The 22,629-nt window shown below is 32.4% G+C and overlaps 1 protein-coding gene across 1 annotated transcript in view; it reads right to left on the reverse strand.

Annotated features, from left to right (window-relative positions):
- Nucleotides 1–16,279: 16,279 nt before the first annotated feature.
- The window catches only part of Trdn (triadin), a 76,372-nt gene continuing 70,022 nt past the window's right edge, over nt 16,280–22,629 (reverse strand). Inside the window, exons 8-9 of the mRNA XM_042695454.1 lie at nt 20,492–20,674; nt 16,280–16,374 (exon numbers count right to left, since the gene is read on the reverse strand). Coding sequence (XP_042551388.1) covers nt 16,280–16,374; nt 20,492–20,674 — 278 coding nt within the window. The remainder of the gene's footprint in view (nt 16,375–20,491; nt 20,675–22,629) is intronic.

Raw genomic sequence — 22,629 nt, forward strand, 5'->3', positions numbered from 1 at the left:
TGGCTTACTTCCCTTAATATAATTTTTTACAAGTCTTTCCATTTCCTAACAAATGGGGCAATGTCATTCTTTCTGATGGAGGCATAGAATTCCATTGTGTATATATACCACATTTTCTTGATCCATTCATCAACTGAGGGGCATCTGGGTTGGTTCCATATCTTAGCTATGTTAAATAATGCTGCAATAAACATAGTTGTGCTGGTAGCTTTAGTACCTCTTGACTCTGTGTTATTCCTACTCTTGTCAGTGAGCTCCTATTGTCATAGCATTATAGCCATCATGGTTTTTGTTCTTTTCCTTGAACAGACCTAGACCTTCTCCTCCAGTAGACTTTACACAAGCCTCTCACTTAACTAGCTCATTCTCATTTATACTTCAATTTTAAAAAAGTAGACACATTTATCTATGAAGCTAAAGCTGATTCCATAACCAATCTCCATCTCTGTTCTCTATCTGACTCAGAAATTCTAAGTGTTAGAACCTCTTACTACCATTTTAATATTTATAAGGTTATTTTATGCCTTGCTCAGTGGAATATATACTTTCAACATTATTCATAGACCTTACCTAGATCCAAAACTAGTTATTGCCAAAAAAAATTAAAAAACTAACTAATATAAACCTCTAGATCCACTTACTCAGGAAGCTCAGCCTGAAGGATTGCTTGAGCCCAGGAGATGGAGATTAGCTTTGGCAATATTGTGAGATCATGTTTTCAAAAATAAATAAATAAATATTTTATATAGTCAGAATATAAATGTCCTGCTTATCATGGAATCATCCAATGAACTGCCCAATATCCAGGTTATTTCAAATTACTTAGGATTCAGCGAACTCTAGCTATTCCTCAAGGTTTAGCTCTGGCACACTTTACTTTTGGCTCCCTTCCTCACATACCCATAAACTTTTATGTTTCGATAGTACCCAGTGTATAGTTTATGTCTAGATCTCTGGTTCTCAATGCACTTTTTTACTTTAAGCATTTTTTTCTAAATCTTCACTATGGTATAAAAAATTGGAGGATCAATAAAGGACTTACTAACTTATTACTTACTAATAAAGGACAGAAATTTTAGCAATGAAAATGTACAATTAAATGATTATGTGGATGAATGTTGCAAAATGCTACTTTTAAAGTGTTATATTAATGTTAAAGACTGAAGTTTACTATTTGTACTTCTTGTAGAATGTGAAATCATTCCAAATATATACAAGGAAACATGCACTTATGTTTTCTATTCACTTGTACTTCTAAAAAAGATATGCATTGTCTTTTTGATGGAACATTAATGATTTTTTAGTAAGTCGACAATTTTCAATTAAAGTATTATACATATATCTGTACTGACTGTGATAAAATTGAACTAGAGCTCAGAGACAAAGAAAGGAAGTTAATTAAACAATTCACTCAATATAGTACTCAAAATATATTCTAAATATCAATACCTTCATTCTAAATTATGAATTACCCTTTGCAATATCTTTTACCCTAACCTAATCTGAATCTTCATATGTAACTTGAATATTTGTTTTAGCACAAGCTGTAAATGCTTAAAGCATTTAGCCTTGGAATAATCTCACAAAACTAAAATCCTAAAAAGTTAGAGAACTTACCAAGTTCAATGAATAATGGAGTTAAAACAAACGTTTGTAACTGGGTGTAAAGAAGAAAGATTGAGTATATCACTTGTTTACCAAGCAATAATTGTCTTTGTGATTGAATTTTCTTTAGAAATCACTAGTGATACAGAAATGTATAAAATAGAAAATTTAGAATACTGCTAAAATTGCAATTAATTCCAAATAAATATTACAGTTATATTATGTTTTAGAATTATCTAACAAATATTATTATATACTAATTAAAAGAGATTTTAGAAAAAATATCATATTTTATTAAGATGATACTGGTGATGGATATTTTGTCCCTTAGTCTATTTGAAGGTGATTACACATTTTCATGTCCAATTATGATAATTAAATATTCAAAGCTATAATAAATTCAGATTAAGTCTCTGAGGGGGTTCTGTTTTCAATGTCAAAAGAATGAAATGTTCTTTATGAAGATACATTTTTCTGAGATATTTAATGATAAGAGAATCTATGGTATTTTAAAAATTGTCCACAGAAAAGATTTAACATAGTTGTGAAATTTGAATACATAATTGAATTAGAAATGCATAATTTGAAGGTAAACCAGAAAACAATAAAACTTTGAAATAAAACCTTTGAAATAAAAACTTTGAATAAAACCTCATTTTATTTATATCCCTAAGCATAATCTTTCCAGTGTAACAGTTGATGTTAAATTCTGACTGAACAATGCTATTATTGATTCAGTTTAACTGATCATTTTATTAATACAGAAGAGATAAAAATCCTAATAAGATTATAAGGTAATTATAGTCATGCAAATTATTGATTGTGGATGCACTTAGTTTCTCAAAGTTCTCAAGTCAAAATTTAATAACTCAAAGCTTGTATGATATTGCTTTCCAGAATTTAACACAACTCAAAAAGGGAAAATCAAGTTATCTTTCATTATGAAGATAATGAGAAAATAAATAGCAACAGACAGATAAGGACATAGAGAAAATGTTGCTCCCCAAAGTAAAATCACTACATTTACCAAATGTATTAAGAAATTTACAAGTAGAACAGTAAATTTACTTCCTAAGAGATTGGATGTTTTGATGTTTTTATAAACTATCCAAACATGGAGAATAAATAATATCTCCTGGATTGTTTCTGGATTGTTTGATTTAAAAATTCCACCAAAGAAGTTATTTGACACATCAGCTGGCACAGATGATTCTAAATCAGCTTCTCAGATCCTAGAATCTGTTTTCATTCCCAATAAATTCAAGACACACCAATTCTCTTGCATACAAATTTAGAGTTTGTTGTAACCCTATTTTAATTATGAAAAATAAATTAAAATTCAACCATAATAAAGGATGCAATTTGCCAGGCTTTTTGGCCAGCTTAATGAATATGCACAAGCTTTTGTTAAAAAAAAAAAAAAAACCATATTATGGTTCCCTCAGCAGTTTTGGGGACAAGACATTTAGGTCTTGGGTATGGAATAAGTCTATTCTGCTTGCAGTTTCTATACCAGTACCTTTAGCTCAATATCAAACCTGCTAACTTCTAGCAGCAAATTATTTTTTTTGATTTTTTTATTACAATGTCAATATTTAGGAGTGTGTAAAGAAAAAAAAAGCAAAAACAAAAACAAAAGCTAAAAGGCAAGACCCCACCTGCCCGACCCCCATTAAAAATATATTTCTCCGTGAGTCTTGGAGACAACATACAGCTATGGAAGAAAACCTAGGTGAACCTACAGTTGATTGCCTGATATCTAAGGTGACATTACAAGGCAATTTAACAGGGCTCTGTGAGATTTAAGTGAAATGGTCTGTGCCCAAATCTCACCACAGTGCCTGGTGTACTATTAGCTTACAGTAAGTGTTAAATCTTCTGCTTGTTCTTCTCATTTTAGCATCATCTTTGACAGCCCTTGCTAAGTTTAAAAGGCAGATGTAGATTAATATCTATAGGACTACCTGAGGCTTCCCTCCAAGCTCACAATGCAAAGTTCTTGGTTAATTTCTTTTCTCATTATTCTCAAGTGCAATGGAAAACATTTGAAGCAATCATATGACATTTGAAAACCAGGGTTGCTTAGCCATTATATTAGGATTTCATTCATAAAAAGTAAAATCACTTTATACTTTTAAATCACATTGATAATTACTTTCTACGTGAGTGTTGAAAAGAAGGGATGTTATAATTCTTTCACCTCTTTCCACTTTGTCTCAACATACAGGAAGATGTCTTCATCTTTACCTGGTTGTTTGTTTGTTTCTGTGTTTTCTTTCTCTCTGACACATGCAAATATTCTATATTCACAAGCAATTAAAAGAGATTTCAAAAGCCAAAAGCAGAGCCATACAGCCAATTAAAAAGGAAGCTTCTGGTTTTGGAGTTTGCCTCAAAAGTACTAAAAAGAATTTGGGATTTAGCTTTAGCAAAGAATTTCTTACAGAATGCTGTAATAAAGATGAGAAACTTTCCATCTTTCCAACTACAGGCACATAAGGTAAGCTTGTATATTTTATTTCATAGGTAAAGATTAAAATGAAGGACATTAATAATTTTCTTTTAATCTGCTTAACATTATGATTACATTTACAAATACATTGTCAGATAGTGACATGTTTCTACTCCAGCCAATTTTCTTTCTTTAAAATTGTATCTAATTTATATTATCTGATATTTAAAACACTACATACTGTTTATTCATTGTCTCCTGGGAGGCTATTTATAATCACATATAAAATCACATTTCCCTGAAGAAAAATCATTAGTAGCATATTCATTACCATTAGTTATAGAAAATTGAAAGGGATTATGCCTTATGCAGCCACCCATAGGACAATATTAAATCATCAATTTGTTTCTTACAGGATATTTCTTTATGTCATATATATATATTTTCATGTCTATTTTCAATTTTTGTAGATATTACAGGGAATCTTGTCTGCTCATTACCTAAATATTGAATGGTATGAGTTCAAGTAGGTTTATAAGTTAGACTGCTTCTCTTAGGCAAACAGTACATCAATCACAAAATAGAAATACTGAATAAAAAAAGGATAAGATGCATTTCTAAGACAAGAGTATACATAATTCAGTGTGACAGTGGACCAACACTAAAAGTAGAATGAAGTCAATTTTGGAAGAAAATTGTAGTGTAGACCAGATCTGTATGATGCAATGACATTTTATTCATTTTTTTACCCTGAATTGATTTCTCATCTGGTATTATTAATCAAAAGCAGTACTCTAGTATTATCACTACATGTTCTCCTGATAGAATAAGAAAAATTACTAAGTAAGAATAGTGGACTACTGAAAACAATTATAATAACATTGCAATAAAGCTGAAGATATCTGAATTCTGACAGACTTAACCTTGGTAGAGTCTATTCAAACCACTATGGCTCTGTTCTCGACTTTTTAAATGAGGATAAAGTGAATCACTTGATAGGACACTCAATTAGTACCTCCTTTCGATTTTTCTCACAGTCATTTCAAACTGTGCATTGTTTTATTTGCAATAATCTCTGATTGGATTGCTACCACCTTCTGCTTTGAGCGCATGCTATGACCACTGGCATGGAATACATATTCAGTAACTGCTGGGCACTGATTAATACAAAAGTCCTAGTGTTGCAGAGGATGTAAACAGTCAAATTAAAGTGCCTTCTAATATGGGAAGATTATCACAACAATGCAAGAGGACTGTATCTGTATGTCTTAACATAATCATTTTCATTTTAGAAAATCAAAATGCAAAATACATCAGACTGGCTACAATACATGCTATAGAACTACCCAAGAATATTAGGCAACTGTGTAAAAATTCTATTGTCAATTGTCAGTAGTGATAATATTTCTATCACAGAATTATTTTCTTTATTCAGTATAGAAAAATTTCAATGAAAAGAAGAATATTTGCTTATCAAATTGGCCTCTGAAGATAAGTCAATTATATCATAATAGTTATGGCATCTATTTATTATTTCCAGATTTAAAATAAGCCTTGCTTAAGTAAAGGGATTAGAACTGTATGTCTATTTGAATGGTTATAAAGAGCTTTAGAGTCTCTGGGTTTTTTCCCCCCATTCTATCCAAGGCCACACAAATGAACTTTAGAACAGCGTTAAAGGAATATGTTCACATAAATTATTACAATACTTTTTTAATCCTCAATCTTGCATATAAGCTGAAAGATAAGATTATTATAAGACATGACACACTAATAAATAACATTGAATTACTTCAATAATTCTTTGATTAAGCCTTAATTTTCTTTGCTTCTCTTGCAGTGATTCAAATTACTCTCTATTATTTGTTTCTTTTCAGACTCTTTTAGAAGAGGTTTTGAATAGTCCCAGTAGGTTACTTGAGAAGGAATTATTTTAGTCTGATGGCAGGTTCATGCCACTAATAGTGGAAGAAAAAACATACACTTTAATGAACATTCCTTCATACCAAAGATGTTGCTATAGAAATTCATAAGAGATAAAATTCAAATACGAGAATAGTAATATCTTAGGCCCTCTTTGCTTTCCCTTTTTGGATACAAAAATAGCAAAGTTATATGAACACTGTACTGAGGTGAGAAAGCCTGATTTACTAGGTTTGGACTTTAACATCCAGAGGTTGATGCAAATGAAACTGATTTAGAAAGTGACAGATCATCAGTGAAATTGCATCTGTTCAGAAGTACCTCGTCTATTTCTGTTTATCTCCGTGCTATTAATAGTGACTAGAATATTCAGTAGATTGACTTAGACAAATATGACAATCTGATACGTTTACCTTGAGCATCTTTCAGTAACATCAAATAATCAGAAAGCAACTCTCATAGGAATACAACAAGTCCAGGGAATAAACACTTCTATAATTAGACATGGGTTGTCTTGCATTTTTCCTCTCATTTTAGTCTAATTCTGTATGCTGTCTGCAGTTTACTGATGCATGCATTGAACTATTCTTTGTTAATTCTAAGCTTCTGTCTCTAGAGATACTGCAAATAAGTCCTTAAGAAATCTTTACAGAGTTCTATTTGCAATGCTTAGGAACCTGTCATCATTTTAAGTAACAAGATTATTTCTACAAATGAATAAAGAAGGCAGCCTCAGATAAACATTTTTTAACCATTGAGATAAGAATTCAATTCAACAAGCATACCATGTATTTGGCAAAGTCTGAGGCAATGGAGATTTAAAAACAAATATTTTTTGAAGGCATATAAAAGGCAGTCAGCAAAAAAGAAAAAAAAACTTTGTAGGGAGAAATCATAAAAATATATATATGATAGAAAATTAAATAAAAATAAAGAACTAATAGGGAGAAAAATAACACTTTTGCTATTTCTGAAAAGTACCTCTCCACTAAGCATTTCAATAGTAAATTGTGTGCTTATTATAGTTGAATGGTTGTTGAGTCTGTGCACAGGTGCATGATTTAAACTATATCCTAATCCTATAAATTCATTTTTATCATCCCATTTTAAAAGTAAAAAGCTTATGGGCTGGGAATGTGGGTTAGTGGTAGAGTGCATGCCTTGCATACATGAAGCCCTGGATTGGATTCCACAGTACCACATAAACAGAAAAAGCCGGAAGTGGCACTGTGGCTAAGTGGTAGAGTGCTAGTCTTGAGCAAAAAGAAGTTCAAAGACAATGCCCAGGCCCAGTTCAAGCCCCAAGACTGGCAAACAAAAGAAAAGAAAAAGATTCTCAAACTTATTAGCATAAAGGTTTGAGAAGTATTCCCTTATAATGTTCTGAATCTTGGTTGTTTCTGTGGTGATGTTTACATTTTCATCTTTGAGTTTGTTTATTTAGGTGTGTTCTCTTCTTTTTCTCATAAGATTTGTTAAGGGTCTGTCAATTTTGCTAATTTTTTCGAAGAACCAACTCTTCGTTTTGTTGAATCTTTCTATGGTTTTTTGAACTCTAATTCACTTAATTCAGATTCAATTTTAATTATTTGTTTCCATCTACTGGATTGGAGTTTAGCTTGTTGCTCTTTTTCCAAGGAGCTTCAGCTGCCTCATTAAATTGTTGGTTTCAGATCTCTCCAATTTGTTGATGCAGGAACTCAGAGCTATAAACTTGCCTATGAGTAATGCTTTCTGTGTCCCAGAGGAGCTGGTAATTTGTGTGTTCATTTTTGTTCAATATCATGAACACTTGGATTTCCTTTCTAATATCTTCAATGACCCACTGGTGGTTCAGTGGGTTGTTCAGCCACTATGTGTTACAGGATTTTCTTGGGTGGCTTTTGGTGTTGAATTCTAATTTTATTCCCTGTGGTCTGAGAGATTGCAGAGCATAATTTCAATATTCTGAATTTGGAAAGATTTTCTTTGTGACCTAAAATGTGGTCTATTTTGGAGAATGTTCTGTGTCCTGCTGAGAAAAACATGTATTCTGATGCTGCTGAGTGAAATATTTGGTATATGTCTGTTGTCTACTTGATCTATGCACTTGTTTAGCTACAAGGATTCTTTGATGAATTTTGCTGGGTTGATCTATCCAGTGGAGATAGTGGTGTGTTAAAGTCCTCAACAATAATGTCTTTGAATCTATGTGAGATTTTAGGGAAAGTAGTGTTCTTGGATAAATTTGGGTTCTCAGTTATTTGGTGAATAGATATTTAGAATTGTAATATCTTCCTGAAGAAGAGATCCCTTAATTAGTATGTAATGACCTTCTTTATCTCTTCTCGCTAATTTTAATTTGAAGTCTATTTTATCTGATGTTAGGATTGCAACTTCCACCTGTTCATGAGGGCCATTTGCTTGGTAGAGACTGCTCTGACGAGGAAATAAGAATGGCCAATAGACACATGATAAAATGCTCAACTTCTCTAGCTACAAAAGAAATGCAACTCTAAACAACGTTGAGATTTCACCTCACTCCAGTTAGAACGGCTATAATCAAGAGGGGATGATGCCAAAGGGAACCGTTCTGTATTGTTGGTGGGAGTGTAAACTGAAGTTAGGACTCCACATAGAGCTCCCCTATGACCCAGCAATCCCACTTTTGCATATTTACCCAAACAATCATAAACAAGGCCATAATAAAGCTACCAGCACAACTATGTTTAGCATTATTCACCAAGGCTAAGATATGGAACCAACCCAGATGCCCCTCAGTAGATGAATGGATCTAGAAAATGTGATTTATATGTATATAAATTGTATATAAAATTATATATAAAATATATAATTTATATATATAAATGTGATATATATACATATACACACACACTGGAATTCTATGCCTCCATCAGAAAGGATGACACTGCCCCATTGGTTAGTAAATGGAAAGACTTGGAAAAAATTATATTAAGTGAAGTAAGCCAAACCCAAAGAAACATAGGTCCCATGGTTTCCCTTATTTTCAATAACTAGTATATGTCTAGGACAAGCAGAAAAGGTCCAAATCTATGTACAGATGACCATATAAGATGATGCTAAGTGAAATGAAACACAAGATAGGGACATAAGAGGTTTTATCTTTGTTGCTGTTGTTTTTAAATGCACTTATAATGTACTGTGTAATTTTTTTGTTTCTTTTGTATGTTCTTCCCCTATGGTATAACCTCTGTTTTCACTGTACTTGATTCTTGTGCCATGCATCTTATATATACATTTTTCTAATTTGGGGAGGGGAAGAGAAATAACAAAATGCTGAATTAAGGATACAGGTTGACCCATTGTAACGATGAGATGTACAAAACACTATGTTGCCAACGAACTTTACAGCTTGGGGTTGGGGAGAGGAAAGTTGGGGAGGTGGAGAGGGAAGGAATAATAAGGCAAAAACAAAAGAGGGGGTAAAAATGCTTGATAGGTAATGTACTCATTACCTTACTCATGTAACTGTAACCTCTTTGGACATATATATATGTACAATATATATTCTTTTCTTAGTATATATATTCATATATATACATATATTAAAAAAAGAAAAGAAAAAGGAAGAAAGGAAAAAGCTCAAGAAGCTTAAAACAACTTGCCTATGTTTACTTGATTTTTTTAAATTAATTCCTTTCCTGGCAGTGATCATTCTACTTCTCTCCTCTCCTCTCTCTTCTCCTCTCCTCTCCTCTACTACGTATTCAACTATGTTCTTTCCTATGTACTCCTTCTGAAATCTTTCTGTGTATGCTGTGTCACTGCAGATTTTACTAAGGTAATAGGAACCCAACATCCTGGACTTTAGATTACAATGGATTCAGTAGGTCCATGTCCCAACCTCCAAAAATGGTAAAAGTTTCACTATTGAACTGAAATACAAGTAAGTGAAATTAGAATACAAATACGATTGTAATACTATTTTATAATAAAATACATAAAGTTGCCAAAATTACAATTAATGAATTGGATGTAAGAGTGTTGTCTTTAAGATTATACTTTTAAATGAATGCTATATTTTTAAACTTTTGGGTTTTAGATGTTTTTACTTTTACATTCTCGGAATTGTATTATTTATGGTATGCTTAACTGGAATTAGATTTGATATTCCATTTTATATATATTTTATGATTCTACTTATCTGCTGTTCATTATGACAAATAAGTTCTGTTGTTTTATTGCACAATGAATTGACTGTATGTTATTCCCTAATAACATACAATATATTCATAAAAGCTGAAGAGAACTTAAAAGTAAAAATACAAAAAGATTGAAAGTCTATTTTTATAATACTAGTCAATAAGTGCAGTAACTGGCATTTAGCTGATCTCCTGATTAAATTAAGGCTTACTTTTATTATATTTTAACTGTTCTTTCAAATGCTTAAAGCTAGGTTGTAAACATTACTTAAATCACTCAAAATAATGTTTTATATCAAAGAATTACCTTTCAAATGCATAGACCAAATAGCAGGTGCCATTGTTAAAATGTTTTGTAAGCTAATTATTTAGAATTAATAACTTGCAAGCAAAAATATAAATGCAGATTTTTGTTCACATGTTTTTTCTCTTTTACTAATAACAATAATCATTATGTTATCTGTGGACTATATAACATGTCTAATGGCATAGAGTAAGTACTACTTAAGTTTCATATAACCTTGATAAATGTAGGCAACTTGCATCTTTTGCTACTGCTGTATCTACAGAATTTAGCATTTTTCCTGGAACTCAAAAAAAATTCAAAGATTGTTCATCTCATAATTGTACTGCATATAATACATAATTCTCAATGTAAAAATTACGTAAGATTATCTTCCACATGTTACTGATTATGTGACCAAGAATAGGGAAATAGAATGGGTAAAATGGAAAAAAAAAACGAGTCTAGCATGTTACTGCTTGATGTGACTTTGAGGAAAAACATATTTTTTTCTCTACCAAAACCCTATTTGAAACCATCCAAAGATATATGGTAAATAGTAAAAATATTCTCTGCGTTAAGAATTTAGAAATTTACTATAGTAATTGGAGATAATACTTGCTGGTTCCTTGAGATAAGATCTAGACTCAGAAACAAAAGTTGCCATTTTGTGGTAATACTCTTGAATTCTATTTACAGAAAATTTGAAAACATAACTATTCATAGAGAGAGTATGTGTGTGTTAATTGATATAGGAAAAATGTTCTAATTTCTATTTCCAGTTTATCATGTGTTCTTGCTACATAAAAGTAAATAAATAATAAACTTAAATAATGGAACTTTTTTTCATTAATCTAAGGTATAAGCTGTGAGTAGAAATAACTAATTCTGCTATGGTGATATTAAACTGAATATTTTCTGAGTTTTTCCTATATACTTATGAAGTTATATTTATACTATTATTTATATCATGTCTTATTTCTTTATCATCTAGCTAAGAGATTCAATGAATCTTTATTTATAAAACCACTTAGCTATAATTTTTTGATGGGTAAAATAATTAGATGCTAGGAATTAAAGTATGTTTTATGGAACAATGCTTACTTTGAAGGAAAGATTTTTGGAGAAGCCTACAGATAGACTGAATTTTAAATAGTCTTCTTTATTAAGCCAAGTGAAATACAGTAGATAAAGCCATTAAATAACAATGGCTGTACAGCAATTACATCTGACCTCTTTGCAGGATCAAACCAAAAAAAAAAAAAAACAGTTAAGTAGCCCTGGAGTTCAAAAAAAAAAGATCTTAATAAAATAAGAGTACTAACTTACTCCTTGATGCTTTTATTAGCTGTCGACTTAAAACACATTGAATTGAATGCAGGCTGCCAAAAAAAATATCTGATGATAGTAAAAGAAGATTAAGGTAGGTGAGTAACCCTCAATTTTAGAAAAAAAATGAATGACACTATGAAAGAAATTACCTTGACATAAATTCTTGAATCAAACAAAAGCCAGACATTTGTTGGAATTGTAATGGTAGGATGACTTCTAACTGATAAACTTTAACTTGTATTAAACCCTACTCATAATAGCTATAGAGATGGAAGCTAAAAGGAAAGTGTTAAAATTACTGACCAAAAGCACACTACCCAGGTCCTTGTACTGAACATTTAAATTAGTTTCTTTATCTCCAGTGAATATAAAGAGATCTGTGAGTCATGAGATTTCTTCCTCATAGGAATTCGTCTTTTCTGTAACTTGCCTGCTGCTATTCAGAAATCCATGTCTAAAATTTAAACCCAAGAAGAGTTTCCTGAGGACAGAAAAAGAAACTGACAAGGAAGGCCTTAAGGTTTCTTTTAAAGAGTCTGAAAAATGAATGAAATCACAGATGTAACTTTTAAGACAAACGTTTATCCTGAAAAATAGTGGAGGCCACGTTGTAATTATTAAAAAGGCAGAAATAAGTAAATACAAAAGAATTTTGCCTTCGTCACCTATACAATTAGTTTCTAAACAAACCAAACATCATCAACTGACTGTGGCAATGTGTGTGTTGACCATTTTAATCAACAATTTTAATCTCTAGGAAAATATAGGTATTACCAATTTAAAGATAGGCACAATGGATGGTTCTGGGGGGGGAAAAAAGAAATCATGAGCTCGGCTCAGAAAGACAAAGGCTGTATGTTTTCTCTCATTTGTGAATCTTAGATCCAAATACAGCCTCCAAGGTAAACATACAGAGGGAGAGATGGATACTTTCATGACCCACTTGATTAAAGTACTAGTATCTGCAGAAGTGAAACTCCATGGGGCAAACTTTTTGAACAATTAATAGACAGTGTAACAAAACGAGTATCAGGAAGCTGAGGGGTTTTTATTGGGTGCTAGGATTAGTAGAACAGAGGTGATGAATGGGAAAAGGAACAGTAAACAAATTCAGTTATAATACATTGTATTTATGTGAAAAGGGGAAGTGGGGAACTCCATGTGGCTGGGCGGGGGGGGGGGGGGGGGGGGGGGGGGGGGGGGGGGGGGGGGGGGGCGGTTGGGGAAGGGTAGGAAGGAGGGAGAGGGAGAAGGATGGCAGGAATGACTCTACTCAAGATTCACTACCCACATAAATGTGGATGTTACATTGTATTCCCCGTGCAACCATTCATAGATAAGGAAATTATGAAAATAAATACATAACAATAGCCAGGCACCTAGCTACTCAGGAAGTTGAGATCTGAGAATAACAAGTCAAAGCCAGCAAGGTCAGGAAAGTCTGTGATACTCTTACTGCCACAAAAGTACCCAAATGCCAGAAGTGGAGCTGTGACTCAAATGGAAGAGCACTAGCTTAAGCAAAAGAAGTTCAGGGACAGAGTCCAGGTCCTGAGTTTAAACCCAAGGACAGGCACAGAAAAATTAATTAGGTAATTAGCTAATCGTTTGTTAAAAGATAATAGAAGATAGACAAAATAAGACCCTCTTTGTCATTCTGTTTTCGCTGTCTCCCTGTCTCCCTGTCTCCCTCCCTCTCTCTCTCTCTCTCTCTCTCTCTCTTTCTCTCTCTCTCTCTCTCTCTCTCTCTTCCTTTTCCCCTCCCCATTCCCCTATTTGTATATGTGGTCTTCAAAAATACATCTTGAATGACCCATCACCTCTCCTCTCCAAATACATCTTACGTCAAGAATCTATACAATGAAGAGATCTTATGATGCAGATAGGTTATTAAAAAGTTGACAGGAAAAATATCTGCAAAGTGAAGAACTTCATTGTCGATGGTATCTTTAAGATGAAAAATAAAAGTACATATATGTCTATTCCAGCTTTATGTTGAACCACATTTCATAACATACATCTTCACTTACTAGATTTAAACAAAAAACTCTAGGTGCTTCAATTTAATGAGAGAAAACAAAACACTCTGATGCTTTTCTAAGTTGAAGTGGGTCTCATGACTGACCACAGCTATTGCATATTTATTAATCACTATGAGAATCAGAAAGACAAAGTTAATTCATTTTCTGGTGTAGATACGACATTCTAGCCAAAGATTTCAATAATAATTTGCAATCTTTTGTTTCATGGAATAAAAAGGAAAATTTGGGATGTAATGCTATCATATGGGCCTTTTTTATCAAGGAAGTTTCTGAAATTCTAACTACAATTTAGGTTACTTTTGGGAGTGACAATATTCTACAAAGGAATTACTGAATTCCAGAGGGAAAATTCAAATTGTAGTTTTAAAACTCATTACTAATAATTAATAATGAACTCCAGATAAACAATAACAGGTGTTCCACTAATCTCAAACAGAAACAGATGGAATCACAAATGTTTTATAAATAGTGGGTGCATGCAGAGCAATAAAGTTGGCAAAGATTGTCTTATTATCTAGTTCTCAGAATAAATGTTTCATCACTTGTATTTTTTCGAAAGGCAGACTATATCTACAGTTTTCTCTTTATTTTTAAAACTGTAGATCATAGTTGGTGCTTTGTTATTTCATTCATGTATCTTCATTTACCATGACAGTGTGGATTAACTTTCCTTTGGTATGATATGACACATAGTGTAGACTGTTCTGTCTGCTTTGTCACCTTCATTTCTTTCTTCCCTTCCAACATCTAATAAAAAATTCTGTTGTAAAAGTTATTTCACTTTTTAGAAGCTACTACTAATACTTTTAATGGCACAAGGAATACACAGCCTTTCTTGAATAATGACACTTCAAAGCTAATGGACATAAAGAAAACACTGTATTAGTCACTTATTTATTTGTATTCACCAGCAATATAAAGTCTTCTTATATAGAAGTAAGCAGTTGAATTTACAAGAGTAAAAGTATATGTATTATACTATGATTTTCTTTTGGGAAGTTTTCTTTGATTGGATAGTTGGTATGCATGTGGTCAATACTACAGTGAAGCCCTTTTGTATGATTAATTTATGCTAATAAAATTCAGAATTGTATCTGTGTATTTGTAGTCAAAGTCCTCTCTTTCTATGACATGTATCAAATGACCTTCCAGAATGTTGCCATCTAATTTTGGTATTTTTCTAAACACAAATATTAGCAGTAATTAGCTTCACCAAGCAAGATTTCATAATTCTCAGATCTGATTACATTCACTTCATAACACATTAAAGATGTAGGAGTAGGGGCTGGGAAGGTGGCTCAGTGGTAGAGCGCTTGCCTTGCTCGCATGAGGCCCTGGGTTCGATTCCTCAACACCACATAAGCAGAAAAAGCTGGAAATGGTGCTGTGGCTCAAGTGGTAGAGTGCTAGCCTGGAGCTGAAGAGCTGAGGGACAGTGCCAAGGCCCAGAGTTCAGGCCCCACGACCGACAAAAAAAAAAAAAAAAAAGATGTAGGAGTAAAGCAGGAGGAAGAGGAGGAGGAAGAGGAGGAAGAGTATGCTACCTGATGGAATAAATGACTGGGATGAACTGAATTTTTCAGTGAGCTAAGATTCTCATGATCTTCTAAATTTCTAGGCCTAGACAACTTTTTATTTCTTTCAGATATGATGTTTGTGAATATATGCATAAATTCTAATCTACATTTTTGAAAGGTTTCTAATCACAAAGTTCACGTTCAAGAAATAAAAATAGTTGAACAACAGTTTCAGTTGTTCTAATGCAAATTAGCACCTTCATTAACAATACCATCTTCTTAGGGACAGTTTTTCCAGACATGAATATACATTCTGTCAGGTTGTTAACTATGAAAAAGGCGTAGTACGAGAAGTGAAGTTATTCATTTTAATTAAGATGTTAGTAAGTTTATCTTGCTTCACTCTGGACAACAATTAAAATTTGTAAAGAAATTACAGATACAGTATCTTAGCTAAAATTCTTTCTTCATTATTGATAATAACTCAAAATTTCACTATCTGCATCAATAGTTCTCTGGAATGGCTGAAGATCCTATGTAGATGAAAAGAAATCTACAAACTTTAAAATGATAAAAATATTAAAAAAAAATAAACATTCAACAGATTTCAGTATGAATTTTTGTACTGGTAAAAAAAAAAAAAACGCAGGGGAGGATATTTTCCTTGTCATAAGTCTTTTCTTCTAAGTTTACCAGGAATAAAATAATTCATGGCTTCATTCCAAGATGTTATTAAAGATATTAGCATTTTTATATATGAAGAGATTAGCATATTTTTAGCTTTCAGCTGACTTCATTTGCAATAGGCCATGCAGTGACTGAAAGCAAAATTGAAAGTCCTAATGCCAGTTATTATTTCTGCTTTTGGTTGACTTTATATCTATTCATGCATTATGCAGATTTTTTAATGAAATATACAGTTTAGTACATAAAAAAGCCAGCAGTCACTGAAGCAAAGACTATTAAAACAGACAATCACAAGACTTATTTGGAATACCTGGTTTTAAATCCCCATGGACAAACATGTCAATCATATATCGACAGAATGCATACTGATCTGACAGAATAGAAAAAAATGAAAAAAATGTCATCAACATTTTTCTTTAGAAGAAGAAATGATTTAACAGAAAAGAATGATATAATTCTATTTGACTTAATTTATACTTTCTGTGAAGAAATAATTTGTACTCTTAGGAAAATAAAGGGGATAAAAACATAGTAAACACACCTTTTCATGTATTGCCAAACAAAAATAACCACCAATATTGCAACGTAGTAGTTCAGAGTAATATAGTAGTTTTTTTTAAATCCAAATCTTTTTTTTATCACATTAAAGTAATTATTCTTATTTGTCCTTTTGTAAAGTTATAATGAAGCACAAGTTTTACAAAAGAAAATTGTTTTCTGGCTACAAATGTTTTGCCCAGTATTCACTCCTATACCCTCTGCTGGTTGTCTAAATGAAGTATGGATTATTCCCTCTAACCTGCCTGCAGGAGTGTGAACGCCTTTGCAACTTCTCAGAGTCCTTCTGTGTGGAAATGCTCTTTAAATCGAGAAGAAATCAGGGAGAATATAGTAATAGCATCAAATGATGGCACTGGCTAATTAGTTGCGTAATCTTCACAAAGTAATTTTAAGAGCTTGAGCAGTATGTAGCCTTCCTGATTTCAGAAGTTGCTATGACTTTACTCCCTCCTCTAAAGATGTTACACTGATCTTTATATTCCCACAAAATTCTACATATTCCTGGTCAGGGAAAAGCCAATTCTCAATGGAAGATGCTTCTAGGGTTCTCTGTAGTATCTCTGCATCATGCACATTAAATAAATCTTACATTTGATTGTTTACATTTAATATGCCTAGATTAGGAATTTTATTAATCCACCAAATCAAAGGGAGAATTAGGATTTTAAAAGTTTATTGATTTTATTCAGTATGACACATTCTGATGGCTTCAAATCATGTGTAACAAACAAACAAAAATAAACAACAAAGTTGTTAAGGCCAAGGATCCCCAAATGTGTTTTTTTTTCCCAAATGTGTTTTAAAAGACTATATCTGCCAAATGTGAAAATGATTCTTCTTTTTTTTTCCTTTCCAAATGGTTTCTAATTGGTCTACAGCTTCCCAGGACAGTAAAGGAAGGTTTTGTGGGGGGGGGGGGGGGTTGTTTTTTGTTTTTTTTTATGTATGACTAATGTAAAAGTTAAGGTCTATCTTTTATTATGAAAGACAAATAGTAATTGAAACGTTATTTTCAAAGTTATAATGCATGGTTAAAATGTTGTGCAAAAGTCATATTTCAGTTTCCTCTTAATGTTGACAGTGTAATGAAACTTTATAACTTGATCTGAATTATTTCTGTATTATACCAATCATTTTTGGCTTCAAAGCTCATTCATTTAAATTACTAACAGTCCAAAGAGCTTCTAATTTGAAGAAAGCAATCAATGGTGAACTCAAATAGCTTTTCTTTTCCAACCTGAAAATCATTCAGGTAAATATTTAAAAGATTTTAGCTATATATGAGTAATATTGTGTTGCTGCTTTTCAGTGGCATCAAGATATCAATAGAAACATGACAGGAATATATTTTAAATGTTTTAAATTAAGAAGGCTGAGAAGTTTAAGTTAAAACGTCCATTTTTTATCTTTCATTATCCCTGACCTCAACAACGTGTAGCATTTCTAGGAAGGACAGATTTTTGGCAGTCCCCAGTGTTTGTGCTTCACTTGCTTAAGGACAGAGCAAAATGGAGCCTTTCTGCTTTTGGAAGAAGCATATCAAAAAGCTCCTCAAAAAAAAAAAAGAAGAAGAGAAATCCAGGTTCTGAGAATGTGGCTTAGTGATAGAGTGCTTGACTAGCATGCATGAAGCTCTGGGTTTGATTCCTCAGTACCATAAACAGAACAATCCACAAGTGGCACTGTGGCTCAAGTGGTAGAGTGCTAGCCTTGAGCAAAAGAAGATCAGGGACAGTGCCCAGGCCCTGAGTGCAAGCCCAGGACTGGCAAAAGAAAAGATCCTATTCAAATCCTATAGCAGGAAACTTTTCATAAAGAAAAATAAATTATCCTGCCATTCTAACTTTTATACTTAAACTGTATATATATATATATATATATATATATATATATATACATATATGCTTTCATATATATATATATATGTATATTGAAATTTCATAATTGGTCACCACTTTGAAGCATTTTCCCTCAAATAAACATCATTCTAAGATGAGCTGGTGAGGTCTCCCTCCCATCTTAATCTGCTAAAAGTTATGATGGATGTCATCAGCTATTGCTTCCCCTGAGGAATAGAAGCTCAGGGGAAAAAAATGCATTCTGAGTACAGAATGTCAATAGGAAGGTGTTTTTAAAAATAATCTCTAATGAGGATGGGTTACATGGCGTATGGTGCTCTAAAGCACTCTCATTAGCTACACTTACTCTGCCTGCCACAAATGTTTAAATAATTGTTCCAAAAAGAAAACAAAGGCAGGAATAAGCCACAGGTGTGGCCATGGGGAGATTGTTTTTTTTCCCACAGACTTGTCAGAGACCGTGAGAAACTTGGGAACAGTAACTGATCCTGTCAATTCTTCACTTTCACCTTGAATAGGTTTACATTGGCCCACGAAACTCGATTTTTGTTTTTGATATTCATCTTATTTTCAATGCTTTAAGTAAAAATGCATTGTTTATCTATGCAAATGTGTAATTAATGGTAACTATATTGAACATATTTATGCATATAATGAATAATTAAATAATTTTCAATAAGTTTCTCCCATGTGAAACTGTTTCCCAGTATATAATGATAATTCGACCCTATTGGTTTCAAGGGAACTATTTTTAAATATGCATGAAAGTGATAAGCTAAATTATGGATATTTTATTATATTTGAACCACTGAAAATTGTTAAAAAGTTAATTTTTAGCTCTTCTTTCTATATATTTATATTATATATAAATAAATAAAATTTTATGTTATTCATGTATTATATTTTATATATATATTATGAATTTGTGGAAAATACAAAAATCAAAGTTAAAGAATAGACTGGAAATTTCATATGTGTGTAGCTTATAATGAAAGTTATTTTCAGTTTCACTGTGCAAACAGCTCATACAATAAAAAACATGAAGAGTTATTTTTAAAATAAAATCTTATCATGGATCCTAAATTCTGTGATTTTCATCCTCAAATAAAGTTATTCCATTTTTACCAAAGTAAAATAAACTCTTACTTTTCAGCACTTATAAGGCAAATAAAAATCTTGAAAATAGTCCCTACAGACTAAACCTCACACTCTAAGTCAGGAGGACAGGATCCATAGTAGCCTTGTGTTAGAAGTGACTGTAGAAGAAAGATTCAACAAGGGATTGTGAAGTGGAAGAAAAATCCCTTAGGAACCATTTTCAAACTCTCCTATTTTAAATTGATACAGCAACCTTCAAAAAGAATGTCAAAATTCTATCACACCTCCATTGCATGCTACATTTCTGCGAGTGGAGATGTAGGTTTGACATCAAACTTGTTGAAGAGAGGTACCTGTCAGACGCAGAACTTTCTGAAGTCATACATGTAATAAAGGAAAATGAAAAAGAACTGTAAGAGTTCCTTTTCTTTTTTTAATAACTTTTTGCCTATTAAATTGATCCAGTAAATTGGTTCTGAATATACACAGAGTTGTATGTTATTGCAGAGATACAAAGGGTGAATTGTTTTATTATTTATTCTACATGATTTGAATGTAGACATCTCAACTAGGTCTGAGAATTACTGTCACTCCTCCCTCCCCCCTCTCCCTTCCCTCTGCTTTCTCCAGACACATGTGATGATTCCATTGTTATCCTGTATTTTAATAGAGATCCTTTGTCTCAGTAAGTCAACTTTTATCCACAAGATTTAAGTAATTCCAAATGTTAACTCAAAATCTCTTTTAAAATACTTGAAAATCCATCTTTAGGTAAGTAATCATTCTGTATATCTACAAATGCATGCTATTTGTCAATTTATTTGACTTCCTTTCAGGTGTATTTACTTGTGCAAGTCTTTTACCATCACTTGTAGTCTGATTTCAGCCTTGTCCAGCTTTTTACTTTGAGTGCATCTGTGTCTTGCCCAACATACTCTTAGATCATCTGGATGCCTCTGCTGTGTTTACCTTTCTGATCATGCTTTGACACAGCTGCAGCCTCTTTATCTTCTTTCTCTTTAGCTTTTGGTGGAGTTTTTGGTACTTCCTTGACTTTTGCAGCTGCTTGCTTCCCTTTCTCCTGTTTGCCACCTTTCACTTCTTTCTTAGTCTTTTCTTCAGTCTTTTCTTTAGCCTTAGCTTTCTTCTCTTCTATATAGGATTTAAAAAAATGGTAGATAATTTTCTTTATGTCCCAACATCATACAATTATTTTTTCTGAAATTTGTCCTGAACCACAATTTGAAAAGGAAAAGAAAAAAAATCAGTAGAAAAATAGTGCCATCAACATAAATATTTCTGATTGGTGTCATAGTTTTATGCAATATATTACATGCTATTTAGACTTACAGCTCACATACAAAATGATGATCTTTAAAAAAAAATACTGTTGGGATTGTTTTAGATGATTCTAAACTTAGCCTGCCAAAAGAATTTGTTCTAGGCAGAGATTGTACATATAGGCACCTTCAATCAAAGTCAATGCTCATACCAATAAACTGAAACTCCAACACAGGTTTTTAAAAAGATAATTATTCAGCATTCAAAAAGAAAATGACAAGTACTGGTATTGACTAACAATTATAAAACAATAAAATATATTAGTGAACAACCAAAAGTCACATCATCTTTAATTATTTGGGTTTTCTTTTCTTTTCTTTAATTTTTTTTATTTTATTGTAAAGATGATATACAGAGGGGTTACAGTTACATAAGTAAGATAATGCGTACATTTCTTTCCAGCAGTGTTACCCACTTTGTTTTTCTCCTGCTTTCCTTCCCCCATCACACACATACCCAAGCTGTAAAGTTCATTTCCAACATAGTGTTTAGGGAGTATCGCTGATGCATTGGCTCCTCCATTTTCCCATTGTTTCTGTGATTTCCCTTCCCCTTCCCCAATGATTTGGGTTTTAATAAGCTAAAGAGTACAAAACTTTTTTTTTGTTTATTGAAAGTCAGAAATAATGTTTTTGCTGGCTCAATTTATTCAGCATATATTAATTATATAAAATAAGGAGTTTTATTTTGACATTTCCATGCATTCATATAATATACTTAATTCAGATATGTTTAAAAAGTCTTAAACGTAACTTAGGAAATGGAAATAGTTACTTACTGAAAAATGTGAATGAATTATAGCATATAAATGCTATGTGTGCATATTATTAATTTGATACTAGATGTACATCAACACAAACAATTGGCCTTTGTCTTGTGGCTTAAGTTTTGGATGACGCCATTATTTTTTTAAAAAGCCAATTATGTATAGTTTAATTCTGCAATGCTGCATTTGGGACCATCTGTGATGTATAGTACCAGACTGTACATATCCATCAGATACTGTACTACTGAATTTCTTCCACAATGTTGAATCCCACATATCATTTATTAATGCAGTGTGTAGCATTTATTATTACTCCAAGGATTTGATGAAAATAAAATGATCTAGTTTTCAGAATTTGATACAGACTAAGCCAAGATTGTATTGGGGATGTCACAGAGAGAATGGTAGTTATTATGTTTGAAGCCAGTTTGGCTGCAGGATCTATGATACAATACTGGATGTAACTGAGTGAACTAACACTTCCTCAGACACTTTACCTTGGAATTTGCCTAGGAGTTAATACTGCATGTGAGTGTCAAAAGTTATCCTCATCATGAAACAAATTGGGAAACTAACTTAAACAACAGATTTACTCCTGAATTATCCCTCAAAAATAGAGTATTTTAAGACTCTTCAAGGAGTATTTGGATATACACATTGTCCAGAGTTATTAGACCATAAAATTCTCATGCTAACTCCTTCATAATCTTCCAGTGTCTTTGTGGATTCTGTGACTACTTTTATTGTGTTTTTTTAATCTCCTTTCTAGAAGCCATTTCAAAATCTTTGCATCTTAATTCCATTTCTAAAGCAAACACACACACACACACACACACACACACACACACACACACACATATCTGACAGTACAAAAATACAGCTTTCTACAGAAGATTTCAAAAACTCACACTAAAATGTTTATTAGTGTCTGCCTGGAAACAAAGTTCCATTGAGCTAGCCAGCAGCACTCCAAACACACGAAACTCATATGCACACATAC

The sequence above is a fragment of the Dipodomys spectabilis genome, unplaced genomic scaffold (assembly GCF_019054845.1).
Source record: "Dipodomys spectabilis isolate Male_0828 unplaced genomic scaffold, ASM1905484v1 ptg000001l, whole genome shotgun sequence".
NCBI lineage: Eukaryota > Metazoa > Chordata > Mammalia > Rodentia > Heteromyidae > Dipodomys > Dipodomys spectabilis.